General features: G+C 44.2%; 1 protein-coding gene across 3 annotated transcripts in view; it reads left to right on the plus strand.

The window, feature by feature from the left end:
* cadps2 (Ca++-dependent secretion activator 2) overlaps positions 1–24,364 on the plus strand; it is a 74,461-nt gene that overhangs the window by 34,593 nt on the left and 15,504 nt on the right. For all 3 annotated transcript variants that reach the window (XM_061772409.1, XM_061772410.1, XM_061772411.1), the window contains exons 13-22: positions 3,116–3,303; positions 8,205–8,306; positions 10,544–10,607; positions 11,736–11,859; positions 12,695–12,795; positions 15,863–16,019; positions 19,718–19,859; positions 22,679–22,834; positions 22,899–23,046; positions 23,793–23,807. In XM_061772409.1, the coding sequence (XP_061628393.1) occupies positions 3,116–3,303; positions 8,205–8,306; positions 10,544–10,607; positions 11,736–11,859; positions 12,695–12,795; positions 15,863–16,019; positions 19,718–19,859; positions 22,679–22,834; positions 22,899–23,046; positions 23,793–23,807 (1,197 nt within the window). The remainder of the gene's footprint in view (positions 1–3,115; positions 3,304–8,204; positions 8,307–10,543; positions 10,608–11,735; positions 11,860–12,694; positions 12,796–15,862; positions 16,020–19,717; positions 19,860–22,678; positions 22,835–22,898; positions 23,047–23,792; positions 23,808–24,364) is intronic.

The raw sequence follows: 24,364 nt of genomic DNA on the forward strand, positions 1-24,364 counted from the left end.
CCGTACGCGTACGAGCCGACCGTTCCGCCGGCATATGAATCCGCCGTAATATGAATCATCTTTCGCAGTGGCTAAAGAATAGCACAGTGATCGTTTAGGGGGCTTAAGAACATTTGAGTTCAGATACATCCACAGGTGTAAATATTGTCAATAAACCAATCAGAATCTTCCGAAGAAATGACATCATCATCTGGGTTTCCCCAAATTGTTTAAAGGCATATATTATACCTATGTACATTTCTGACTTTGAGGAAAGTGAGGAAAAATTGTGTTTATAAAAAAATAAAAATAAAAAAATGATTTCTCATTGTTCTGCCATTTAGCAAATAGAAATAATTGCAGTAATCCTAATTAGCCTAAAGCAGGAAAAGTTTAGTTTAGGAAAAAAAAAAGCGTGTCTTTTTATTTAGTGTATGTAAACATTAGCTTTCATTTGTAGGGCTTCTTTTGGCAGTTTGCTATGCAGCTGCTGATAAAATGGATTGTAGTTTTTCAATTTCATCTGCATTTCTTAACATCGGAACGAAGATATGAACTTCTTGTGACCCTGGAGGGAGTTACCGGAGCTAAATGTCAATAATAAAAAAAAAAAAAAAAAACGTCGTCTTCAAGCTTGTTTGAGTGTCTTTTAAAAGACGGTTGTGATGTTTACCTCCCCCCCCCCCCCCCCCCTCCCGAAACGTCCTTGAGGTGTTATTGCGCCCTTTGTATTTTCCGCTGCTTATTTGCGCGTTTTGCGCGCTGACCTCGCTCGCTTTTGTGTACCCGTGAAGCACTTTTGTGACCTTTTGGCAGGCAAGCGGAGCCGAGGAAAATAAATTGCGCTCACTCCAGCGTGGAGTGTCGGAATTGAAGCACCTGTCGTACTTGAATATTTACACGGCGAAACGGAGGACGACGACTTGCGCCGCTCGGGGAAAATCAACCACGGGGGAATGACTTTGATGTATTCGTGATTGGGGGGGGGGGGGAACTAAACAACAATTTAAATTATTTTTGTGAATATCTCACAACAGTATTGTAAAACATTCAAATGTTCTCCCCAAAAAAAGAAGTTGTTCGTTATGTGTGTATTTAAAAATTCATGGGCCGATTAATCAGTCATCGGAATTGAACTCTGCCAACTATCCGAATCGGCATCGCCCCGCAAACAATCCACGTGCGTCGGGCGGACCCTTGAATTGTCACGTGCGTACAAGTCGTCAAGGAATAAGACGCCGTTTCCCATTCAGAAGGGTTGCGTTGAAATAACCGTCGACGAAATGGTCTTTTTGCACAAAGCCACGATGTGCCCCAACGTGCAGGCACGGGCCGAAGCGTCCGTTACCTGTACCGTCCTCAAGGTCACGGTTTGTCAGGAACCAACGAGACTTGCGGGAAGTTGAGTCTTGCGTTCATAGGAGGAGGAGGAGGAGGTGACATCTGCTCTTCTTTCACGTCTACCTGCCCGCCTGGCTGCAATTAGAGGCGTCTTTTCTCCTTGCTCCTTTCTCTCGGGCCTTTTGTGGACGGGCTTTATGCTCCAGAAAGCAACGGTGAGAGAAGAGGAGGCGGCGGCGGCGGCGGCGGCGGCGGACATCTGTCGACAAGTGGCTGGGATTGGTGTCGGGGCCTGGGGTGGCGTCGTATTCAGCGGCGCCTGAACCCTCAACAAGAGTCTTTAGACTAGGACACGCATGGCTGATAAAGACTTTTTAACGCAACAAAAGAGAACACGTGCGACCGTAAGAATGCTCACGCGTCTTCGTAATTGGTCGGAACCATCTGTCCGGGTCTCGCTCCGTCAAAACAGAACCTGATGTAGTTCCCGGGCTTTCGGGAGTCCGTTCCATTCTTCTCGTTTTCTATAGACCCTCCAGGAGAAAGCGGAGTTTGCCGATACCGCGGGCGTCTTCGTCTTCACCAGAACATTGCTTCCTGGAAGTCTTTCTCACAAGTCGTCATCAGCCAATCTGAGCTCATCTCCAGATATCGTCTCACTTTGAACTCATTGACTGGCGGACGCTTCCAAAGCATCTCGCCGGCCGTTTTACAGCGTCGGGACTGATCTTCCGAGACCTGCGGAATGCCGTGTTCTGTCACAATAGAAGCGCCCGACTGACGTCTTGTTCCCATCGTTAGTAATCAGTAGCAGAAGATGGGTCGGTTTCTTCAAAAATTGTAGTCTCTGACCAAAAAACGGAGAAAATTAGCTTTCGGTAAAAAGTGGGATTTTGCGGCTTTTGTTATCAAAACTATGACGTAAGAAAAACAAGACTAAAAAGGGCTTTGAGACCAAATCATCCTTTATTTGCGGATATTGTTAGCCTCATAGCATAATTGCAAGTCATTTTTAACTTACTGTCAAATTCTAAACAGAAACATGCCACATGTGCGTGCGTTTTTTCTTCGTCTGCGTAGATTCTCCGTCATCCAGGTCATGATAATGCACCGACTGGACTCTTTGTTTGTTGAACATCTTGTTTCTTTATTGTTTACCAAAAGTGTTCAAAAACGACTTTGGCAATTCTGCTACTAGGATCGCGATTTACAACTAAGAAAGTCGCTGAGCGATTCTGACTCACCGGACGGCTCGATGTGTTTTTTTTCCCCCCCCCCTTAAGAAGTGAATTCACTATTCAAAAAACACATTTTATATTTTATGTTTACTTGCGTTAACTTTGTTGATCTTAAACATTAAGGTGGGGTTGGGCTACATAAAAGTAGGAATTAGAGAAGGGGACAAAAACTTTTTCATGGCGTTTTATACGTGCACACTTTGTGTGAGAGGCCTAAACTTGTAGAACTTCCTGACAGTCGACGCGATAGGCCGAGACCGACTTCCTTATTTGTTTCTTTCCCTCAAAAGCCGTGCTGATATCAAATCCAAAGGGACGCTCGGGCGCCACCTACAGGGATCTGATGGTCGTGACACTGGTTTGCAAAGCAGAAGTTCACGCCTACCCGTTGAAAACGTACTCGACGAATACCGTAAATGCTTCAATATTCCCAAGGATTAGAAAGCCATTGAGGTGCTTCAAGTGTCCACTTGAAACTCTCGCTACTTCCCACGAGCTTCCTCCAGATCCGACAATGAAATATCAACTTGTAAGAGGTGGTTGTTGCGGTTTTTCAGGGTTGGTTCAGTCCGGGTCAGGTGTTCGTTCTGGACGAGTACTGCGCCCGCTACGGCGTTCGCGGCTGCCAGCGTCACCTGAGCTACTTGAAGGACCTGATGGACTTCTCTGAGGACAACACCATGGTGGACCCGAAGCTGCTGCACTACAGCTACGCCTTCTGCGCCTCGCACGTACACGGAAACAGGTGTGACGCGCCGCAACGCCGTCTGTCCTTTTCCCGTACGTTTTCAAGAGACGTTCGGAAATGATCCACATTGGCAACTTTTGACGGGAATGACTTAGATTTTGAGAATTTCCTTTATTTAAGCAAGTAAGGCAATCGAGAACAGTTTCGTCCTGGAGGCAATTTAGGGTTCAGAGTATTGCCGACAGTCGGGGCCTGGATTCGAGACCCAGTTTATCCACCGATATGAGCCCTTTTCAAATCTGCAAAAATGGTTTATTTTCTTTTATTTCCCCCCTCCAAGTTAACACAATTCAACGTAACGATAATGACATTCAAACAGACAAGACAGGAAATGAAAAATGAAAATACGAACAGCCACAATTCACAAAACCAAAAAAGATGCGCGCACAAAAAGATTGGCGAGCGCTTCGGTTTAACTCGCTCTCGCTACGCGTCATCCGTTTCAAACGCCACTTCGGCACAAATGGCTTGTTTTGACATGTGGGAAAGGCATCGCTGCTTTTTTGTTTTGAAGTCATCACTTCATGGCAAAGAGAATACTGGAATGGAAGAAATGCGATTCAATGTTCAAGGGCAGCATCATGCAGGTTTTGCCAGCAACTTCACTCATTCTGTTGCTTATTTACGTGATACATTTATGGCCTAAATCTGAAGATAAATTCATCAGTTAATGCGTGTTTGCATGTTTTTTTTTGTAAAATTCCTCTTTGTTGTTGCAAACAAAGCGACCAAGGAAGAAATCGTTTTATTCATTATGTATATTTTCAATTGCGTGGCCGATGAATCTGTTTTCTGAACTTTTTTGCCTGCCAAATGTCGGAAACTGCATCGGCCTCCCAAAAATTCAAAATCGGTGGGGCCCCGAGTGTCTCGATTCGGTTTGGGCGTCGTGCGTCGTGCGTGTGAGCCGCTTGTTGGTGTGCTCCCACACATCATCCAATCGCAATCTGGAAACATATCTGTGCATTTTCACTTTGTCCACTCATTTCGTCAATTAGCCGCTAATGATTAGCTCCTCCGGCGGATCGGCTTTTTTTGTCAGCTGCAGCTGGAACTTGAGTAATTGCTGCTGATTCGGGGTCCTGCCGGGAAAAAAAACAAGCACTCAATTACACAATTGTACTTTCCCCTGAGGGGTGGTATTGGTGGGGGGGGGGGGGGGGGGGGGGTTGGGGGGGGGTCTTGGAAAGACAGAACATGTCAATTACAACTTAATAGTGTTCTTATTTGATTGACAGCTTTGTTGGATGCGCTCTTCTACTCTATTTTCTCAAGTATACTTTACATATTTACCATCTCGCTCAGTAGCATTCTTGTTTGGTCGAGCCCTGTCACCATGGCAACTGAACTGATTTCACTTTTTTTTTTTTTTAAATGAGAAACTGAGTTTGTGATTTTCTGTTGCATCACGGGACATTACAAGTGGACTCGCTTAGTGTAGTTGTGCTGGAGGGGTGTCGCTCTCCTGTCGCATCCCATCCCGACTTCGCTGAGTCGCTGTCACGAAGTGAGTGCAACAGGACCTTTGACACCCCCGCGTCCCCCTAACATATTCACCGCGCCCCAACTGTCACAGTGGCCCGCTGGGCTGACAGATGACGCTCAACTTGTCTTTTGAGGTGTGCCGGCGTCCACATCAGGTACCTACCGAACTACTTACAGCACCTGCCTACGTACAGTGCCGTTAAAAAGTATTGAATCATGAACACTGTCCTTAAGTGAGGCAAGGGAAGCCAGCAGTTCTTCAGATGCTATCCTGGGTTCTTTTGTGACCTCCTGGATAAGTCATTGCTGTGCTTTTGGGGTCACTTTTCCATGTTTTCTCCATTTGAGGATAATGGCTCTCACTGTGTTTCGCTGGAGTCCTAAAGCTTTACATGACGTCCATTGCTTCATTTCTTGTCTTTTGTTGATTTTCTTGGGCGGCGGATTGTGGCATTTTGTTCGAGCTTTTTGAGATCTTTTGTTCCGACTTCATTTTGTCAAACATTCATTTTGTTGTATTGGAAGTGATTTCTTGACTGAACAGGTCTGGAGGTAATCCGGCTTGGGGGGTGAGCGCAGTGAAAATCAACTCAGCTTTCCCAATAATGTGCTTACCCACAGCTAATTCATGATTTAACAAGGGGGGGGGGGGGGTCCCCCCCCCCCTCACTGCGCCACATCAGGTGAGCTGAAGATGAGGTATCTGCGCAAAGCGGGTCAGGGGTCGGGAGGTCCGGGCGGGTGCTGGTTATCGTCCCTGAGGCAGATTTGCCACTTACACTTGAGCCGCGGGGAGTGTAAACACACAAACAAAATGAAGAACAAACCCCCCCCTCGCCGCCCCTCCTTCCTTATTAGCGCCCCCCCCCCCTCCTCCGCAGCCTTGGCAGCTCGCTTGCTTCATTTAGCAGCAACAATGTGTCTGAAGCGCAGCAAGCTGTCGCACTCCACTTACAACAACCACCCCCTTTTACCCCCCCCCCCCCCCCCCCCCCTCTCTCTCTCAGCCGTGAGAGCGCTACCGTGAGCGCACATGTGGCGCTCGCTACCAAGACAAACACCACTTTGTGTTAATTGGACGCCTGCCAATGTAGTCCTTGTATTTTTATACATTTATTTAATTATTTATTTATTTTGGGGTGGGGGGAGTCAGTCAAGGAAACACATTGACAGATAAAACAGGTTTCATACCGCGTGTCCTTAGGAGAAATAGCAGCGTCAAAACCATAATAGAAGCTCCATAAATGAGCCTTTCACACGGAACCCAGTGAAGCAGGATTTTGCCTTTCAAACAGAGACCATATCAAAATACTTGATGACACCAGCTTAAAAAATAGCCATCCGACAGCGACAGATGGGCAACAGAAGTGATTTTCGGGGCTTAAACTTAAAAGAATATATAAAATACTGTGAATTTCTAAAGAAGAGCAAGTAAATGGAAAAAAAAGTATTAGATGTTCAAATAAACTGCTTCAGAATAATTATTTGAAAAAAACTAACAAAATACAAATAAGACTTCACATTTTGATCATCTGGGTAGAAGCAAAATCATGCATTGTAAAAATCCATTATACATCGGTAGAAGGGTTTTCCAGAATTTTGAGGTCAACTTTGGGGGTGCGTATTATACATGAGTGCGCATTATACACGGGAAATTATGGTATTTCACTTTTGTCCAAAGATACAAGCCATAAAGAAAACAAAATGTTAGTGAGTTTGGCTTCAAACAATCACGTCGTCATACTGATTAGCGCAGCATACACAGGAAGTCCGCAAAGCTGCTTTCCGGGTTACATGTTCACGTGACGTTCCGCACAGAGCGCATTCAACTTTGGGTCACGAGTCAGACGGCCGAACGGAGCGATTTATTTTATTTTATTTTATTTTTTTCTCCTCAACTTGGCGGCAAATGTTTGCGCTCTCAGACTTCACAAGAGTGCAGAGGTCGACGCGACCTTTTACATTCATAGGGTCAAGGGTGAACGTCTGCGTGTCCAACTAATGTCCAGAAAAAACACGCTAGCTGCACGCTCAGCTTGGCCTTTACGCTCCAAATACAACTTTTGGCTTTTATTATATAGAGATTATTTGTTAGTTCAGGTCGTTTTACATTATGTATTTATTTTTTTTTGTCCTGTTCGGCTGTTAGGTCCGGATTACTATGCCTTTCAACAATTTGGGGAAACCCAGATGATGATGTCATTTCTCCGGAAGCTTCTGATAGGTTTCTTGACAACATATACACGTGGATGTATTTAAAGTAGGCACGCCGGAAACACACTGCTTCTTTATGTAACATCATGGGAACGATCAAAAGAAATCAGCCAAGATTTCAGGAAGGGAATTGTGGACTTGAACAAGTCTGGTTCATCCTTGGGTGCAATTTCCAGTTGCCTGAAGCTACGACAGCTGGCAGAAGCTGCTAAGAATGCGTCATTGTCCACAGTGAAACGAGTGCTGTACCGACACGGGCATGAAAGGCCACTCTGCCGGGAAGAAGCCATCCTCTTCTTTGTCTTCTTTTTTTTCCCTTCATCTTCTTGTTCTTCTTTTTCTGTCTTCTTTTTTCCTCACTTTTCCCTCCGCTGGATTGGGCTAACGCGGCGGCAGATGATTGCTTCTGAGCAGAGGTGAATTCTTCTCTTTCACTCGCCAGTCGAGTCAAGGCTGCACGCCGCCGCTTTTCTTCCCTCGCATCCTGCCTCCTTCCTTCCTTGTTTTTCTTCCTTTCCGTCTTTTGAGAGCGCGGCGAGGCGCCGACAAGAGACGACAAACTTGAATGGAAGATCAAATGAACGATTGGTCTGGTTTTTCATGTCAAATTCAACTGTAAACGTAGACGCCGATGCTGAATGCTATGCTAACACGCTACTGCGTTGTTGTCCACGGGTTTTCCTGACTCAAAGGTGATACCAATCCAGTTACTCTCACACTGCCTTAAGGAAACGTTTTTCCGACATATTGTGACATCAGTCCCCGACTAAACTGCAGAAATAGTTGGCGTTGCCATAGAACAGAGATAATCTACTTTTTGCCTCTTAGTATTTGTTGTATGCTCTGTTTGTATGTGGTTCCTACTCCATTTGTGGAAAAGTAGCAATTGTATGAAGGTTTTCGAATTACTGCGGTATCTGTGCTAATTTCTGTTAGCCCGTCTATGGGGTTTTACATTATTTGTTATCATTTAAGGTAGTCTGCTTTCTTGATTACATTGGACCCTGGGTATCATATCGTATATCATATATATTATCGTTTAATAGCGAAAATCTGCCAATAATCGATACTCATTATTTTTGTCAAAAAAGAAAGATGGGTGCCATTAGCAGACAAGAAAAGGAATTGCTACATTCGTATTGTGAAAAGGTATATGGAAGTTGTGGACTGATTTTTGTGTTGTTGTCGGCGGTGCGCAGACCTGACGGGATGGGGACGGTGACGCTGGAGGAGAAGGACCAGTTCCAGGCCGTCAGGAGTCGACTCGTGCTGCTGCTGGAGAACCACATTACGCACTTCAGGTACCAAACGACCACAGACACACACACACAAAACACATACGATCCTTCTACTACTACTACTGTTACGACTATTATACTACTTACAACTACAATACTACGGTAGGCAGAGCAGAGAACCACGTGGTGGAAGCTGAGAAAGGAATATTGTTGCACGGTTGTCTCGAGAAGAGCTGAGACAGGCTCTCGGTGGACAGGAGGAGCTTCCAGAAGACTGGACCACTGCAGCCAAGGTGATCAGAGAGGCAGGCAGGAGAGTACTTGGTGTATCTTCTGGCAGGAAAGGAGAGAAGGAGACTTGGTGGTGGAACCTCACAGTACAGGAAATCATACAAGGAAAAAGGTTAGCTATGGAGAAGTGGGACAGTGAGAGGACCGAGGAGAGGCGAAAGGAATACATTGAGATGCGACATAGGGCAAAGGCCAAACAAGAGGCATATGAGGACATGTATGCCAGGTTGGACACTAAAGAAGGAGAAAATGATCTATGCAGGTTGGCCAGACAGGGATAGAGATGGGAAGGATGTGCAGCAGGTTAGGGTGATTAAGGATAGAGATGGAAATATGTTGACTGGTGCCAGCAATGTGCAAGCTCGATGGAAAGAATACTTTGAGAAGGAGATGGGGGGGAAGGGTGAGGCTACAGGTAGAAGAGATAGCGAGGGTGGAGGACTTTGAATACTTGGGGTCAAGTGTCCAGAGCAATGGTGAGTGTGGTAAGGAGGTGAAGAAACGGGTCCAAGCAGCTAGGAGCAGGTGGAGGAAGGTGTCAGGTGTGTTATGTGACAGAAGAGCCTCTGCTGGGATGAAGGGCAAAGTTTAGAAGACAGTGCTGAGGCCAGCCGTTGCACTTACTATTACTACTTCTTACTGCTACTGTTTCCACTACAATTACTACTACTAGTATACTTGTAGGATTACTGCGTCTGCTCCTAAAATTCCTACTGCTATGTAGTAGTCCTACTACATGTGTTGTGAGTAAATGCTTCAAGGACGGATTGAAGTCGTACTTTTACTGTTGTGTGTGTGTGTGTGTGTGTGTGTGTGTGTGTGTGTGTGTGTGTGTGTCAGAAGAAGGCAAAGGAATTAGGAGTTGTCAGTAATGCGAACTCGCGCGTACGAAAAGCCTCTCTGCTCTTTTTTGTTATTTGACTGAAAGCCATTTTTGTGCCGGCGTGCAAAGCATTGCGGGTACGGACGGACGCGTAACCTCGCAGGCCGGTCGCCGTCCTCGCAGACGCGGCGTGACGGGGGCTCGCTGACCGCGGGTCTCTGCTCAAAATAGCTCACGAGGGACATTGTGATTTCCTAGGACCCTTGCAGACATCATCATGGAAAAATGTACACACTCGCAGAGATTTAACATGATTGTAATTATTTGGCTCGTTTTCATGTCGTTTGAGCAATGATGGTACAGAATTTGCTTTTGAAATCAATGATTTTGACTGATAGGAATATTTGAATTACAGTAAAACCCCCCTCCATCGCAGGGGTTACGTTCCAGACCCCCACCCCACCCCGCGATAAGTCAAAATCAGCCATATAGAAATATGAAAAAATGTAAAATCTTTTATTTATTTTTACTTGATTGTTTTAGGGTCTTCAAACACTCTTAAAATAATACACACATTTGAACAGAATATGTTGAGAGCGAGAGTGCAAGAGCGACCGATTCATAAATGAGGGGGAAAAAAAAATCAAAATGAATAACACAAAAAGTGTTTGCATCCCAGACAGACTACGTGTAATATCAATTGCCTTCACTGATTAAAAAAAACAAATCAAAATCAAACTATGTACATAAAATATATTAATAAATAAATTCAATATATTGACATGGTTTGACTGTTACGAGAATTATAATAGCAAATAAAAGAGGAGTTTCCAAATAACGTGCTCTTTTTTTCCCCTCCTCTTTGTTTTTAAAGTAAGCGTGGTGATGATCATTTAACATGCGGGGGGCGGGGGGGGGGGGGGGGGGGGGCTGCTTTAACCTCCAAGGTCATGGGGGGGGGAGAGAGGGGGCACACTTGAGTTGTTTGTCTACTTATCAATGAGGAAGGTGAGAAAAGGGGGAGAAAAGAGAAAAAGCCGCTGCTTCTTCTTTCTCGGCGTAATTAGAGCAAAGGAGGCGCCGCCATCTGTCCCAGATCCGCTCGCATTCTTCCGCCCAAAACGCTTCTTCGAAAAGTCTCTCCATCGTTCATCCCTCCATCTCTGGTCCATTTTTGTGCGCGCAGGTACTGCTTCCCTTTCGGACGACCAGATGGCGCCCTGAAGGCCACGCTCTCCCTGCAGGAGCGGGTAAAAACGCCCGCCCGCCTCCTTCTACGACATCCGGCACGCACACACGCGGACACATTCTGAGGTTCTTTGTGTTTTTCTTTAATGTTGTTCGTGCAGTTCATTTTGAGGTTCTTCACAGTGGACCGCCGCATTCTCAACGTTCGCCACTCGCAGATTCACCTAGTCGCAGATTTTGGGGGGGGGGGGGGGGGGGGGGGGAAACCGACCCCAAAACATTTAGTGGCGAATAATCCCTGCTTATTGAAGAATTGCTGGGCTTTAAAGGAAATACCCCCACATATTCACCGTTCGGCACACGCAGATTTAACCAGTTCCGGATTTTTTTGTGGGGTTTGTTTTCTTTTTCTTTTTTCTTTTGGGAGGGGATCAGTTTATCCTCCCTTACTGAAGAATTTTAAGCTTTAAAAGTTGCAATTATCATGAGTTTCAATTATCCACAGCTCTTTGCTATTCCGGGCCACTGCCCTTTCTATTTTGATGATATTTACGTGGTGATTTTTTGACGAGTATGTTCCCCAGGTGGTTGTTCATGTGCTTGTTTTCGAGGTTCATCTTGTGGTTCTTCGTGGGCTTCTTCTTTTGGTTTTTCAAGTGGTTCTTCTTGTTAAGGTTCATGTTTAGTGATTCATCATGCGGTTGTTCTGAATGTTTTTCATGTATTTTTTCTTGAACACTTGCTTTTGTTTGTTCATGTGGTTCCTTGCAAGGTCCTTCATGTGTTTGAGACGATTTTCTTGTGATTCTTTGTGGCTCTCCATTTGGCTCTTTTTGAGATTCTTCGTGTTTCTTTGTGATTCTTAAGGTGGTTCTTTTTGATGATGTTCTTTTTTATGTTTTGTGTGTGGGTCCTTGTGAAATTCATCACGTCAATCTCTTGAGATTCTTCCTTATTTTTGTGATTCTTCACTTGGTTCTTCCTGTCCTTCTTAATGTGGTTCTTTTCGAGGTTCTCCATATGATTCTTTGTGAATCTTCCTGTGGATCCTGATGTGACTCTTCTCTTTGTGCTTTCTTTGCATACTTCTGTGTGATTCCCCCACAGGTTCTTCTTCTCCTTCTTTTTCATGTGGCTTTTTTGCAATCTTTTTTGCTGCTTCTTGAGGTTGTACATGTGTGTCGTTGCAGATTCTAATGAAGGACATAACCACGCCGGTTCCGACGGAGGAGATGAAGAAGGTGGTGCAGAGGTGTCTGGAAAAAGCAGCGGGGATCAACTACAGCCAGCTAATCGAGTACGCTAACATGAAGGGTGAGGATAATAATAACAACAAAATACTACTAATAGTAGTACAACCCCCAAATCCAATGGAGTTGGGATATTGTGTAAAATGTAACTAAAACGGAATGGCATCTGTGATGGCTGTGAAGGCACCATCTTTGCTGAAAGGTACATACAGGTTATGGAGCAACATATGCTGCCATCCAAGCAACGTCTTTTTCAGGGACGTGCTTGCTTTTGTCAGCAAGACAATGCTGCGCCACATTCTGCATGTGTTACAACAGCAAACAACGATTTTATCGGTTTGAACATGAACTAGCTTGTCTTTGTAGTGTATTCAATTGAGTATTGGTTGAAAGGGATTTGCAAATCATTGTATTCTGCTTTGGAGGCACGGTGCACCACTGGTTAGCACATCAGCCTCACAGTTCTAAGGACCGGGGTTCAATCCCCGGCCCCGCCCGTGTGGCGTTTGCATGTTCTCCCCGTGCCTGCGTGGGGTTTCTCCGGGCCCTCCGCTTTCCTCCCACATCCCAAAAATATGCATGCTAGTTTGACTGAGGACTCTAAATTGTCCGTAGGTGCGATTGTGAGTGCGAATGGTTGTTTGTATCTATGTGCCCTGCGATTGGCCGGCGACCGGTTCAGGGTGTACCCCGCTTCTCGCCCGAAGATCGCTGGGATAGGCTCTAGCACGCCCACGACCCACGTGAGGAGAAGCAGAACGGAAGATGAATGAATGTATTCTTTTTTTTTACTTACGATTTATACAACTTCCCAACTTCGTTTGAAATTTCACATTTATGTTGCACTTTTCATGGAACTCCAAGACTTGATATTGTATTTGCGGTGTTGCTCTTTCCAGCGGAGCCCGAAGTGGACGCGGAAAAGAGGCTGGAGGACGCCGTGCGGCTGGCCGAGCTCGTCATTGAAGTCCTGCAGCAGAACGAAGAACATCACGGAGAGGTCTTTTTTGATTTTATTTGTTATTTTTTTTCTTTCATGACCAACTTTTGAGCTTTGCATCCCCTCATCACCCCTCCATACCCACCCAAAAATATACACATTATAAAGTCCATTTGGGGCTCTTATTATTATTATTATTATTTTTATTTGAACAATGATTCATTTTAACAACGATTCGATTCGTGGTTGCTGATTCAATTCAAGAAACAATTCAAAGGATTAAATCTCTTTGGTAATTTGCGAGCCCAAAATTCAACAAGTGCAACTGTAAAATAAATACCCGGATACCGGACTTTGCAGGTGAAGAAATTCATGAACAAGAAATAAAATGTACATAGCGCACGGTACTACTGTGCATTACTGCATGTTCAAGAGTTTAAAATAATAATGTGTTTAAGAGTATAGTAGTTAATAGGAGTGGGCGGAATATTATTAAGTCTGTGGAGGTTCATGCAGCTTTAAAAGATGTATCAATCATCCAAACGTCACCAATTTCAGCTATTGCGGGGGGTGGTCTGTCGCCTAAACCCCCCGCAGTAGACGAGGGGTTTAAAAAAATCATCTGTATTGCGTTGATCACCCATCAGAATGAAGTCCAAAGTGACTTTTTCCTCTGTCGCTTTCTGCTCGGTGTGCTGCGGGCGTGTGTGTGCGCGCGTGCGGCAGCGAACAAAGCGAACGACGACCACGCGGCGCGTACCGCGCACTCCCGTAAAAGGGATCAATAGCAGATGTCGAGTCGGAGGCGTCGGCTTTTCTCGGAACGTCGTCACCGTGGCAACCAGCCACAGATGTCACCTGAAACATTTACGCTGCCACGCCCAGGTCAAACTAACCTTCGCACGTCGCACTTTTTTTGTTATTGTCTGATCATCACCATGTTTTTTTCAATTCAAAGTTTTCATTCCATCGCGGCAAACTGATTCGTTCGACCTCAGAAAATTCTTCCTTTCTTTTTGTACTTTTTCGTATGTTCTAGGATTTTCTAGGAAACTTATTCAGTTTCTTAATTTTTTTTTTTATTCCAAAGTACTGATCTTTTTTTTTGGGCACATTTTTATACATTGTACTCTTAATGTTTTTGCTTCAAAGTTTTTGTTTTTGTACTTATGTGTTTGTTCTAAGTACGTCTCTATTTTTTCCATCCTTCCATTTTTATTACATTTTTCAAAGTACGCTGGTCCGTCGACTTCGGAGTTGAATTTGTTCTGTGAGCACGTTCGTAATATCAAATCATCTTTCGCAAAAAAAGGGAAAAAAAAAAAAAAAAAAAAGAAACAAAATCTCGATGGATCTTTGTTTTTGTTTTTTAAGGCGCTTGGAAGCGCAGCTGCAACGTTTGCGTGCGAGCACACGGTATTATACCGTGGCCTTGGTCAATACTCGATTCTGATTGGCTCAGAAAATTCCATCCGTGTACATTATCAGCTGATAATAAAAGTAGTACCTGTTAACGAGTTGGAGGAAATCAACGGCAAGAAAAGAAAATAGGTGATTAAAACTGACAAATAGGAAGTGAACATTCCGCCCAACCCTTTGGTGACCGTCATGGCAGATAAAGAATCAGAATAATTGATTTACTCAAATGACGAGATGTGTTTTTCTGGGAAAAAGTACAGAATTTGGAAAGGTCAAACGTGTCGCAACCCTGCCAAGCAAAGTGAAGACACATTGATGAAATGTGTGTCGTGAAGTGCACAGCGTTGTTGATTGTGTGTATTTTGTTTTTGTGTGCGCGCGCTGCTGGAAGGGACAAGAGGTAGGTTTCTGGTTTTTCTTGTTGCTCGTCGCATGCTGTGTCCGTTGTTATTTGTGTTTCATCTCCGCTGTTGTATTTGCGTCATCATTTAGGAATTGAATTTCCTGTGTTTTTTTTTGTGTGTGTGTTGCACGTTCTTGTATTCGTTGTGATTTTCCGCCGGCCGCACACGCCGTGCGTTCTTCAGCTTTGAAGGAGCGCTAAAGTGCGGCGGGGCACGCGGTTAATGCCGCTTTTTTTTTTTTTTTTTTTCCCTCTCGGCGAAACGGCGGCGCCTCGCGAGGCCTGACGGGAAGTCCCCCGCAAGGCCACGGCACAAAGAGCCGCCGACGCTTTTCATTCTCGTTCCACGGCGCTGCCTCTTCGTCCTCGCCGCCTTTCAAAGCCGGTTGCACTTTTCTCTCGCGAATCCTTTAGACGTCAAAAGCAGGCGGGTTGACCTTTGAACCGCGGCGCGCGGCTCAGATGCTCTTCAGACCCACCAGATGCTCGTGAGACAGGCGGCAAGTGTTAGTTTAGCACTTCTCTTTTTCCCAAAAATAAAAAATAAAATAAAATTAAAAAAAATAATCATGTACCGTCTTCAAGCTTTAGTTCCTAAATGAACCATCAGAATTTACTGACTCAGTAGCGCCCATAAAGTTAGAAAAACAAATCTGCACCCGCCACCAGTTTCACTGATCAACACGACAATGGGCGGACGTATCTACCGTAACAGGACGCACAAAAAAGTCTCAAGGATCCATCCGGAAATCAAACAGGAAGTTAGCCATTTTGGTTTGAATGGCAAGCCCCCCTGGAAAATTTGGAAAAAAGTTTCATTGATCAACACAAAATTGGGTGGACATGTCCATGGTAACAAGACGCATGAAAAAGTCTCAAGGACCCATACTGGAAGTTGAACACGAAGTCGACTATTTTGGCTTGAAGCGGCCATTTCGCGCCCCTTGGAAAGTTTGGAAAAAATTTCCTCATCGACATGGAATTGCGTGGACATGTCTATCGTGAAAGGACGAGCAAAAAAGTCTCAAGGACCCATGCCCCAAATTGAAGGGAACTGGGTCCAAAAAGTCAGAAGGACCCATACCCTAGCGTGAACGGCAAGTCGGCTATTTGATGCGAAACAACACATTTGGATGATCCCGACAGTTTCCAAAAAAGGAGCTCCAGATGCCACTTTTATTTGTTGACACCAAATCAGGTGAACGTGTTAGGAGGACGGCCCCAAAGTGGGCAGGTCCCCGTGGCCCAAATGGAAGAGGAAGTGCGGGATTTTGGTGTGAGGCAGGCGCTGTTGTGTATTTGCAGGCGTTTTCGCTGTGGCCCCAGTTGATGTGCGAGCACGCCGAGAGCTTCCTGTCCCTGTACCGCGTGGACATGGACTCGTCCCTGCAGGTGCAGCCGGCGGACTCGTGGAGCAGCTTCCCGCTCTTCCAGCTCCTCAACGGATTCCTCAGCACAGAGCGTGAGTCCGCTCGTTTTTGTTCTCGCTTCCGCGTTGCCTACTTAACTTTTTTTCTACTTCTTCCCCGTTTTGTATTTTTGTAGCCGAAGCTCATTTTTAAACAGAACCTGGGCTTACGAAGGACCCAGTAAGGCAATGCAAACATTTTTGAATACAAGTATATGTTGCATGTGTCCTCACTCGTCTAAACACAGGAATCCCACAATGCAATGCAAAAGCCGCACTGCATTGCGGGAGGTGGCGGCCACTTAACGACTAGCGGTAACCGCAGTGAACTGCACCCGAAATGGCGAAGACACCGCACGGTGATTTGCCAGCGAATCAGCTGTCATTTCATCATCCGAAATTGTGTTTTTACCTATTTCTATATTGCACTGTGTTTATTTTTAACCACACAACGACAAAAAATAAGGTAAATATAACGTTATTCTGCGGCTGGAACCGATGAATTGCATTTCCATTCATTTCAATGGGAAACATTACCTCAGTTTGCGAACCTTTGGAGTTCCAAACTGCCTCGTGGAGCAAATTCGTTCGGAACCCCAGGTTCCACTGTCCATTTTTACATTTTTTACATTCTTACCATTCATTTTTTTTTTTTTTTTTTTTTTTTTCCCTTTCATGTTTTTTTGCACATTCTTTTTTCAGTTACGTACGCTTTTTGTGCTATTTTGGATTTTTTTTCCCCCCCTTTTTTTTTGCACCTTCTTCCCTCAGTTACAGCTTACGTTTTTTGTACAAATGTTTTTCTTTCTTTGTACTTTTTTTTTTTTTTTTTTTACACTTTCTTCTCACAATTACTTGTTTTTTCTATCAGTTGTTCTTTGTGTACTTTAAAAAAAAAAAAATCACTTTCTTCCCTCAAAGTTACTTACATTTTGCGTACCCTCTTACTTCAAAACAATTTTTTTTTACATTTGGTACTTTGACACATTTTTGTACTAATCTCAGAGTAATTTCTTATATTTTTGGGTGCTTTCTAATTCCAAACATATTTCTTACAGTACATTTTGCACTTGTTTGTCATACTGCAATAATACATTTTGTTACTTTCTTACTTCAACATGAATTCTTATATTTAACAATTTTCTCGTGTTTTTCATACTTTGTTACATTTTTTCATACTTTCTAACTTTAAAGTATTTTCCTCCTTTATTCTGTACTTTAATATATTTGATTTTTTTTTGAAGTACTTTGTTCGGCGTTCAATTCCAGCAACTTTCTTTTGTATGTTCCAACATTTGTCTTGTTTGTTTTTCATTTTGTGTTTTAGCATTTTTTTTACGGTTTGCATGCTTTCTTGTGTTTTCTCCCTTCCGAGAACTTTCCTCTCTTTTATTGCAAGCAGAAGCAAAACGTCACGGGCGGTCCTCCCTTGTGGAGGTAACGAGTTGCTCGGCAAACAAAATGGTTTTTTTTTTTCTTTTCCCCCCTTTGGCTCAAGGTCCCAACGCGAGAACATGGCGGCGGCCATTGTTGGCGGCGGGCTTTGTGTGCGTGAGAGGAAAGCTGCCTTTTTTTCCAGCGCCGCGGCCCCAAGGGCGCTCGGGGAAACAAAAGATCTCGGCGGCGCCGTGTTGATTTTTGCGTGTGCTATTGTGGGCGCTAATTACGGGGAAGGCGAGGCAAAGGAGAAGAGAAGAAGGACGCCACTTGGCCAGCCTCCCAAAGCGTGGCCATCATGGCGGCGGCGTGTAAAACCTTGAGAAGATGGCTTTTTCTAAGGCCGGCTTCAAAGCGCTCCGCAACTCTGCCGTGCCTTTTCGCACACTTCGCTATATTGACAACGGGGATTTTCAAATGAAAAGTCGGTGCTTGCAGCCGAACGTTAATGCCTTCTAGGCGTTATCTGTATTTGTTTCCATGAAGTTGCAATATGTGATGGCCCTTTGCAATAACACACTTATTCAGTTAGCTCTTGAAATGGATTATTTTTTTTTTAATTGTCTATCGTTTATTCCGATTTAAAGATTAATTTTGCATGGAAAAGTGTTACATATTGTCCGTTGAACAGTAGTGCGATACATGAGTTTTTTTCCATAACATGGAGAATAACCGTGACAAATAATTGTGATTACAATATTGATCAAAATAATTGATCAAATAATAATTAATTAATTAAAAATAATAATTATTATTATTTTGGCTGGAACGGTGCACTTTGGTACATTTTGGAGGGTTTCAGACTCATTTCTCATTTTCCATTCTTGAGTTTTCCTTTGAAAATGCTCGCTTGTGTGTCGCCGTCGGTGAGGGATGGAGGGATGATGGAGGGCGGACGGGGACGCGCTCGTCTTTCGCTCTCCGGGGGCCAAAAAGGCGAATGTTAATTTGGAGACGAATTTGCCATTAATGACGCCCGCAGAGACGGCGAGACGGGAGAAAGTCTGGCGCGGCGGCCGGGCCGCTACTGTCGCCGTTAATCCATCGAGGACGCCAGGGGAGCTTTTGAAACACTCGTCAATTCAGCATTTTCAACCCCAAATACAAAATATTTCAACATTTCCAACAACGAATTGATTGTCGAAGAATGTTGAGCTGATTGAGGACAGTTTTGATGTGCGGCATCAGGTCAACTTTTTTGAACCGTGGCCGCGTTTTTGTTGGCCGGTGCCGATATTTTGACTTTAGCGGTTGAAATAAACGAAGGCTCGTGCCCTGCATTGTGAACGCTGACGACGTAATATTCAACGTACACATATTTCTTTCCTTTTATCGCTGCCTACCATTCAAGTGACAGTAAGCAAAGTTTGCAACATCTGATTCAGAAACTGCGTTAGAAAACGATTGTTTCTGTTCGATGGGTAATATGAACAAAAAGCAACCGATAATGCAAAAATGCAATCGATTTGGTCCGAAACTCCGATTTGAAACCGATGTCGATTTTCTGATTCGGAGACGCTAAATTGTCCGAAGTCAGTTGGAAAAAACATTAGAGAAGGGGGGGAAAAAAATAAAAAAATGGGGGCTGACCCACTGTGATCAATATTGTAGTTTATGTCGTCAGCTATTTATTTACAATTCACAGTTTTTTAAAGTGTAAGTACTACTGCCAATAATAATATAACAATGCAATTCATATTCATAACCATGTAATAATAATAATAAAGCGACTACGGACAATTCCTTGGTCTTATTTATTGTAGTTGTTTGAGTATCAATTACTCTATATAGTTATTGAATTAATAATAACTATTCAACCCCTTACTCATGCAAATCCTCCACCCCCAAAAAATATAGTCAACATGGTTATAATCAAACATTTTGCAATATAACGGGTTTAATTCAAATGTTATTGAATCTGTTCAAATGTAGGCTTTTTTTAGATTGCATGAATAAGGATATTGAAGAAGAATAAAATAATTTTTCAACAGGCCACTTATTAGAACACTTAAAACTGGAACACAAATCAACATCATATTTGACTACAAACAAATATGATGGGAAATGCAGCGTATTTTGTTGAACTCTAATACTTTAGCTCTTTGTATGAAAGAAATTAAACGATAGCAGTACATAAATAATATAGACGTGAAAATTGAAATAATTGAAAATTGTACTTCTATTTCATAGAACCGAACGCTACTGCAATATGTTTTTTGTTTAGATGATGACTTGAATATGTTTCCGAAATGAGCCGCAAATGTTTTTTTCGTTTTGTTTTGTTGGTGGCTCGACGCGCTCGTTGTCCTCCGCAGCCCAGCTGCGCAACGGGCCCTTCCACAAGCACCTGCAGGAGCTTTTCGTCCCCCTGGTGGTGCGCTACATCGACCTGATGGAGTCGTCCGTGGCGCAGTCGGTCCACCGCGGATTCCAGCAGGAGACCTGGCAGTCCGTCAAGTAAGGCGCCGCATTTGCACAATCGAACGTCTTACTTTGAATCCACATCGTCGCCTCTTTGCGCCGCGGTTCCGAGTGCGCTACTATGCACGGGTCTCTGTTTGGCGGATGCACGCGGCTCAGTTTTGCGCTCCTAAGCACGCTAGGCCCGTCATTCGGTTCCGTTTGGGACCGCGTTCGATCCTAGGCGCGCTTCTGTGTTTGGTGCGGTGCTTCGTTTGAGGCGTGGTTCTACACGTGCTGCTTTGCACGGTTCTGCTCTCGGTTCTATGCGTGTTCGGTGCTCTGCCGGGTCAATGTTTCGTACTATGGATTTTGTCTGTGATTGGTTTTACGTTTTTGTAAGACATGGTTCTATTCTTTGTCCTATGTGCTTGGTTTTTATGCTTTATTCAAGACTTGCTCCTACGATTGGGACTCTGTTTCGTTCAAGACGTGTGTGTACGTGTATGTTTGGGACGGTGTTAGGTTTTGTGCTTTGGTCAATGCATGGTTCAGCGTTTGGTTCTATGCTCGGTCCTATGTATGAGATCGGGTGTGGTTCTGTACTCGGTTCTATCCGTTTGTGGTTTTGGGCTCAGTTCTACACTTGGTGTTGTTTTGGTCCACGCGTCACGATTGAGAGCCTCGCCCCACCTGGACTCCATCCATCCGTCCATCAGTTTTTCCTTGAATTTGGTGGTCATCCCTTTGTCAGTCCAGCAGATGTTTCTGGGAAGTGTTGCCGTCGTCTCTCAGTAACTCCTGTCGTGTCGATGAAGTGCTAAAAGGCGCTGAAGGACGTTTTGTGTTTTTTTTTTGTTTCCTCAGATTGAAGAAGAGCAAAGTATTTGAGGGACTCGCGCGAGCGGGGGGGGGGCAGGAAAGTAAACTTCGGAGCTTCAAACACAGCTGAAGGACATTTTGAGTTAAACGTGAGAAGTAGAAGCCTTAAAAAGCCGCGCACGTGTTGCACGGCGAGGCAGACGGGGAAGAAAACGATTGTGCTTTTCACAATGGCTAATGGCCCTTGGCTGCGCCCTCAACTTGAAGCTTTATTTCCGAGTTTTCTTTACACCGCAAAGCAGATAAAAAGAAGTTGTCGGAGCTGAAAAGAGTCAATCTGTCAATGTTGGATTCTTTTTTACAAGCCCCAGTTATGTTTAACACGTTGTGCTAAACATAAATAAAAACAGAATACAATGATTTTCAAATCATGTTCAACTTCTATTTTATTGGAATACACTACAACGACAAGACATTTAATGTTCAAACTGATAAACTTGATTGTTTTTGGCCAATAATCACGAGATCTAGTTGACTATTGAAAGTACCAAGGTAGTAGGATTGAAGTGGGCATCGTGTTTGGAGAGGTGGTCCGGCGAAGGTGGATTCTGGTGTGGATGAAAACCTTCCGTCTCTCCCCGTGTTGGTCGTCCTTGGGTCTTGCTCGCATGCTTATTGGAACTTTCTGGCAGGAAGTCAACCTGTGACTTTCTGCAAGTTGACATGTTCATGATGGCATGTTCCAAAAATCAAATGTGGGGGGGGGGGGGGGGGGGGGTCTTGACCCTCTCCACATTCTCAACCTTGGACCCCGAGACCCGGCACCGAGCGTGTCCTTCTCCAGTCTCGCCCTCACTCCACCGAGCGATCGAGTGAAAGTTTGCGGCGGTAATTAAAGAGGCCAGGAAGTGATGCACACTTTATTCCCTGACGGACTTGCAACTCCAGCTCAGGGATGGAACGGCAACTGGTTACCATGGTTACCACACGACTAAGCTACTAACTTCCCGTCCGTTGGCGGCCGCCGTGTCGGTGGCGTTTTTGTGAAGACAAAAACAACAGTAGGACCACACTCCGTGCTTGGTGAGAGCTGCAAAAGAGACGGGGGGGGGGGGGGGGGGAGGAAACGAGCTGGCACTTCATTAGCGAGCACAGACGGGTGAGTGGGATCGGCCCGGCCCCCCTGAGAGGAGAGCCCCCGCTAATTAGACATGAGGGGACTGGCCCGAAGCCTCCTCGCCGCCGCCGCCACTTGTTGGGGTGCTCGTCTTTTAAAGGCCAAGTGAGAAAAATGAGGGGCGTTTATTTGATTTTCACCCCCACCCATCCTTTCCCCCTCCCTCATCATCCTCCTCTTCGTCCTCTCGTGGCTGTCATCCTAGCCAACTGCTGTACACTTGCACGTCGTTTTGTCACCTGCGAGTTGTCCATCTGTCCTTGAACGCACCGCGAGGCCCAGCAAATAGACGGCCCGCTCGCGCTTGTTGTTGTTGCGCGTATGTTACATGTCAACAACATGCACACGTTCCACTCACGATTAGTTAGCTGCACCATCTACGAGAGAAATACAGTATAAATATCTTGTTTTTTTTTACCTCAAATTGTTTTAAAAATAAAATACACTGGAACCCCGCATATTCACGCTTTGGCATGCGCAAATTCAAGTATTATTTGATTATCTAATTATGAGATCATGCAAAAAATGCAGGAAACTAAAACCGTGATGAACAAAAACAATCTGGTATTTGATTTTGTAATTGTAAAATGAAGAATATAATTTGCAACAATTTATGGAAGTATAAATACCTTGTGTATGTATAATTGAAATGCAAAAATCTATATTTTAAATAATAAACAACAACAAATCAAATCATTTTAAATTGAAAGTATTAAATCGTGCATCGCGGAAAAGCAATGATGATGATTTTAAGAGCAAAAAAGCAAAACAATAATAAATAAATCAATAAATACAAATCATTTTGATCTGACTGGAAGTTGACTTCAAAAGACGTCGCTAATGTTGGGATGTTTCGCTTGCGTTGCGTCGACGACAGAAACGGCTCGGCCACGTCGGAGGATCTCTTCTGGAAGCTGAACGCGCTTCAGATGTTCGTGTCGGACCTCGACTGGCCCGAGGCCGAGTTCGCCGAGCACCTGGAGCGGCGGCTCAAGCTGATGGCCAGCGACATGACGGAGGCCTGCGTCAAGAGGTGCGGACGTAAATGGCCGCCGTCGTTTCAAAAGCGTCACGTCCACGTTTGCTCGCCCCCGCAGGACCAAATGCGCCTTCGACGGCAAAATGCAGAAAGCCAACAAGTCGACGGACCTCCGCGTGCCGCCGTGCGTGTGTACCATGTTGAACATCCTCGCGGACGCCAAGAGGCAGTGCTCCAAACTCTGCGTGCTGGACGGCAGCCAGGAGGTACGAAATATTTTGTTTGCGCATCGTCATCGCCATCTACGGGTCCGCAAACAAAATATCGCGCAGCTGCTGCGATGATGGTGCACTGTAACATGCAGTGAATCAACTGGAATATTAAAAGTGACCAGCAGAGGGACCAAAAAGCGACGCTAATTACGGTACCATCTCGGACGCTACTTTCGTTTAGCAAGAGCGCTAACAACACAACAGTCCACACTAGGGCTGCAAGTAACTATTATTTGAATATGAATGAATGAATATGATTACGATGCAGTTACTTGTTTGGTTCGTAACATTTGTCAGAAACATCGGCAAAACTGTTGATCGTTGTTTGTTAATGTCTTTTTATTCAACACAAAAGATAATCAGACTGCAAACATGGAGGACAACAGAAATCGGAGAATATTTACTGTTGAGAGGCAGACGTTCCCCGGAATTTTGGGACAATTTTAAGTTAAACAAAGAAAATTGTTGTCGATTAATTTAACCAAATTAAAATGAGAATGCATTTCATATACGTGAAGAAATATGGCAGCCTTTCATCCAGACACGCCGACGCTTGATTGGCTGCCGGCGTCAGGCCTCATGGATGCTTATTCAATATTCATATTTACATACATACATATATATATGTATATAGGAAGGTTTAAAATTGGACTTAAAATGTTATGACGATAATATGTGATGTTTAACGTGTTTAATTGTTTCCTCGTGTTTTGTCCGTCCGTCCGTCGTCGAACTCCCAGACGGACAAACAATGGGTAAGTGTCCACTTTCCAGTTTTCTTTTTAGGGAACGTGCACCATAAATATTTTCTAATTTTAAGGAAAGTACAGCCTCAATATTTAAAAAAAAAATGTTTTTTTTTTTTTTTTTTTTTTTTTTTTTTTTTTTTTTAGGAAAGCACAACATAAACAGTTACTTTGAAAAAAATTAATTACATCAATCGTTTCTTATTTTTAGGAAATAGTTTTCAAACGTGTTCAACAGGTTTGACATAAAAGCTTGAGCCCGAAGAACGACGCTAGCGTGACGTCCGCTAGCTGGAGGCTGAGCTGCACTGTGTTTGTTTACTGAGTGGTGGCGAAATGAACTATTTCCTGTCCCTTACCTAATGTTTTATGTGCTACAGCAGCCCTAGTAACAAATTCTAATAAATAATTAAATGACTAGCCAAGGTGGCATTTGTTAAGGGAGGGGGGTTAAAAAAAAAAAAAAAAAAGACCGAGTGACAGCGACCTTGTCGGATCTGCAATTTGTCAGTGATCCTCCTCCTTTGTTGATTGACATTTTTTAATTTGGGTTCTCTTTATGGGGG

The sequence above is a fragment of the Phyllopteryx taeniolatus genome, chromosome 5 (genome assembly GCF_024500385.1).
Source record: "Phyllopteryx taeniolatus isolate TA_2022b chromosome 5, UOR_Ptae_1.2, whole genome shotgun sequence".
Taxonomy (NCBI): domain Eukaryota; kingdom Metazoa; phylum Chordata; class Actinopteri; order Syngnathiformes; family Syngnathidae; genus Phyllopteryx; species Phyllopteryx taeniolatus.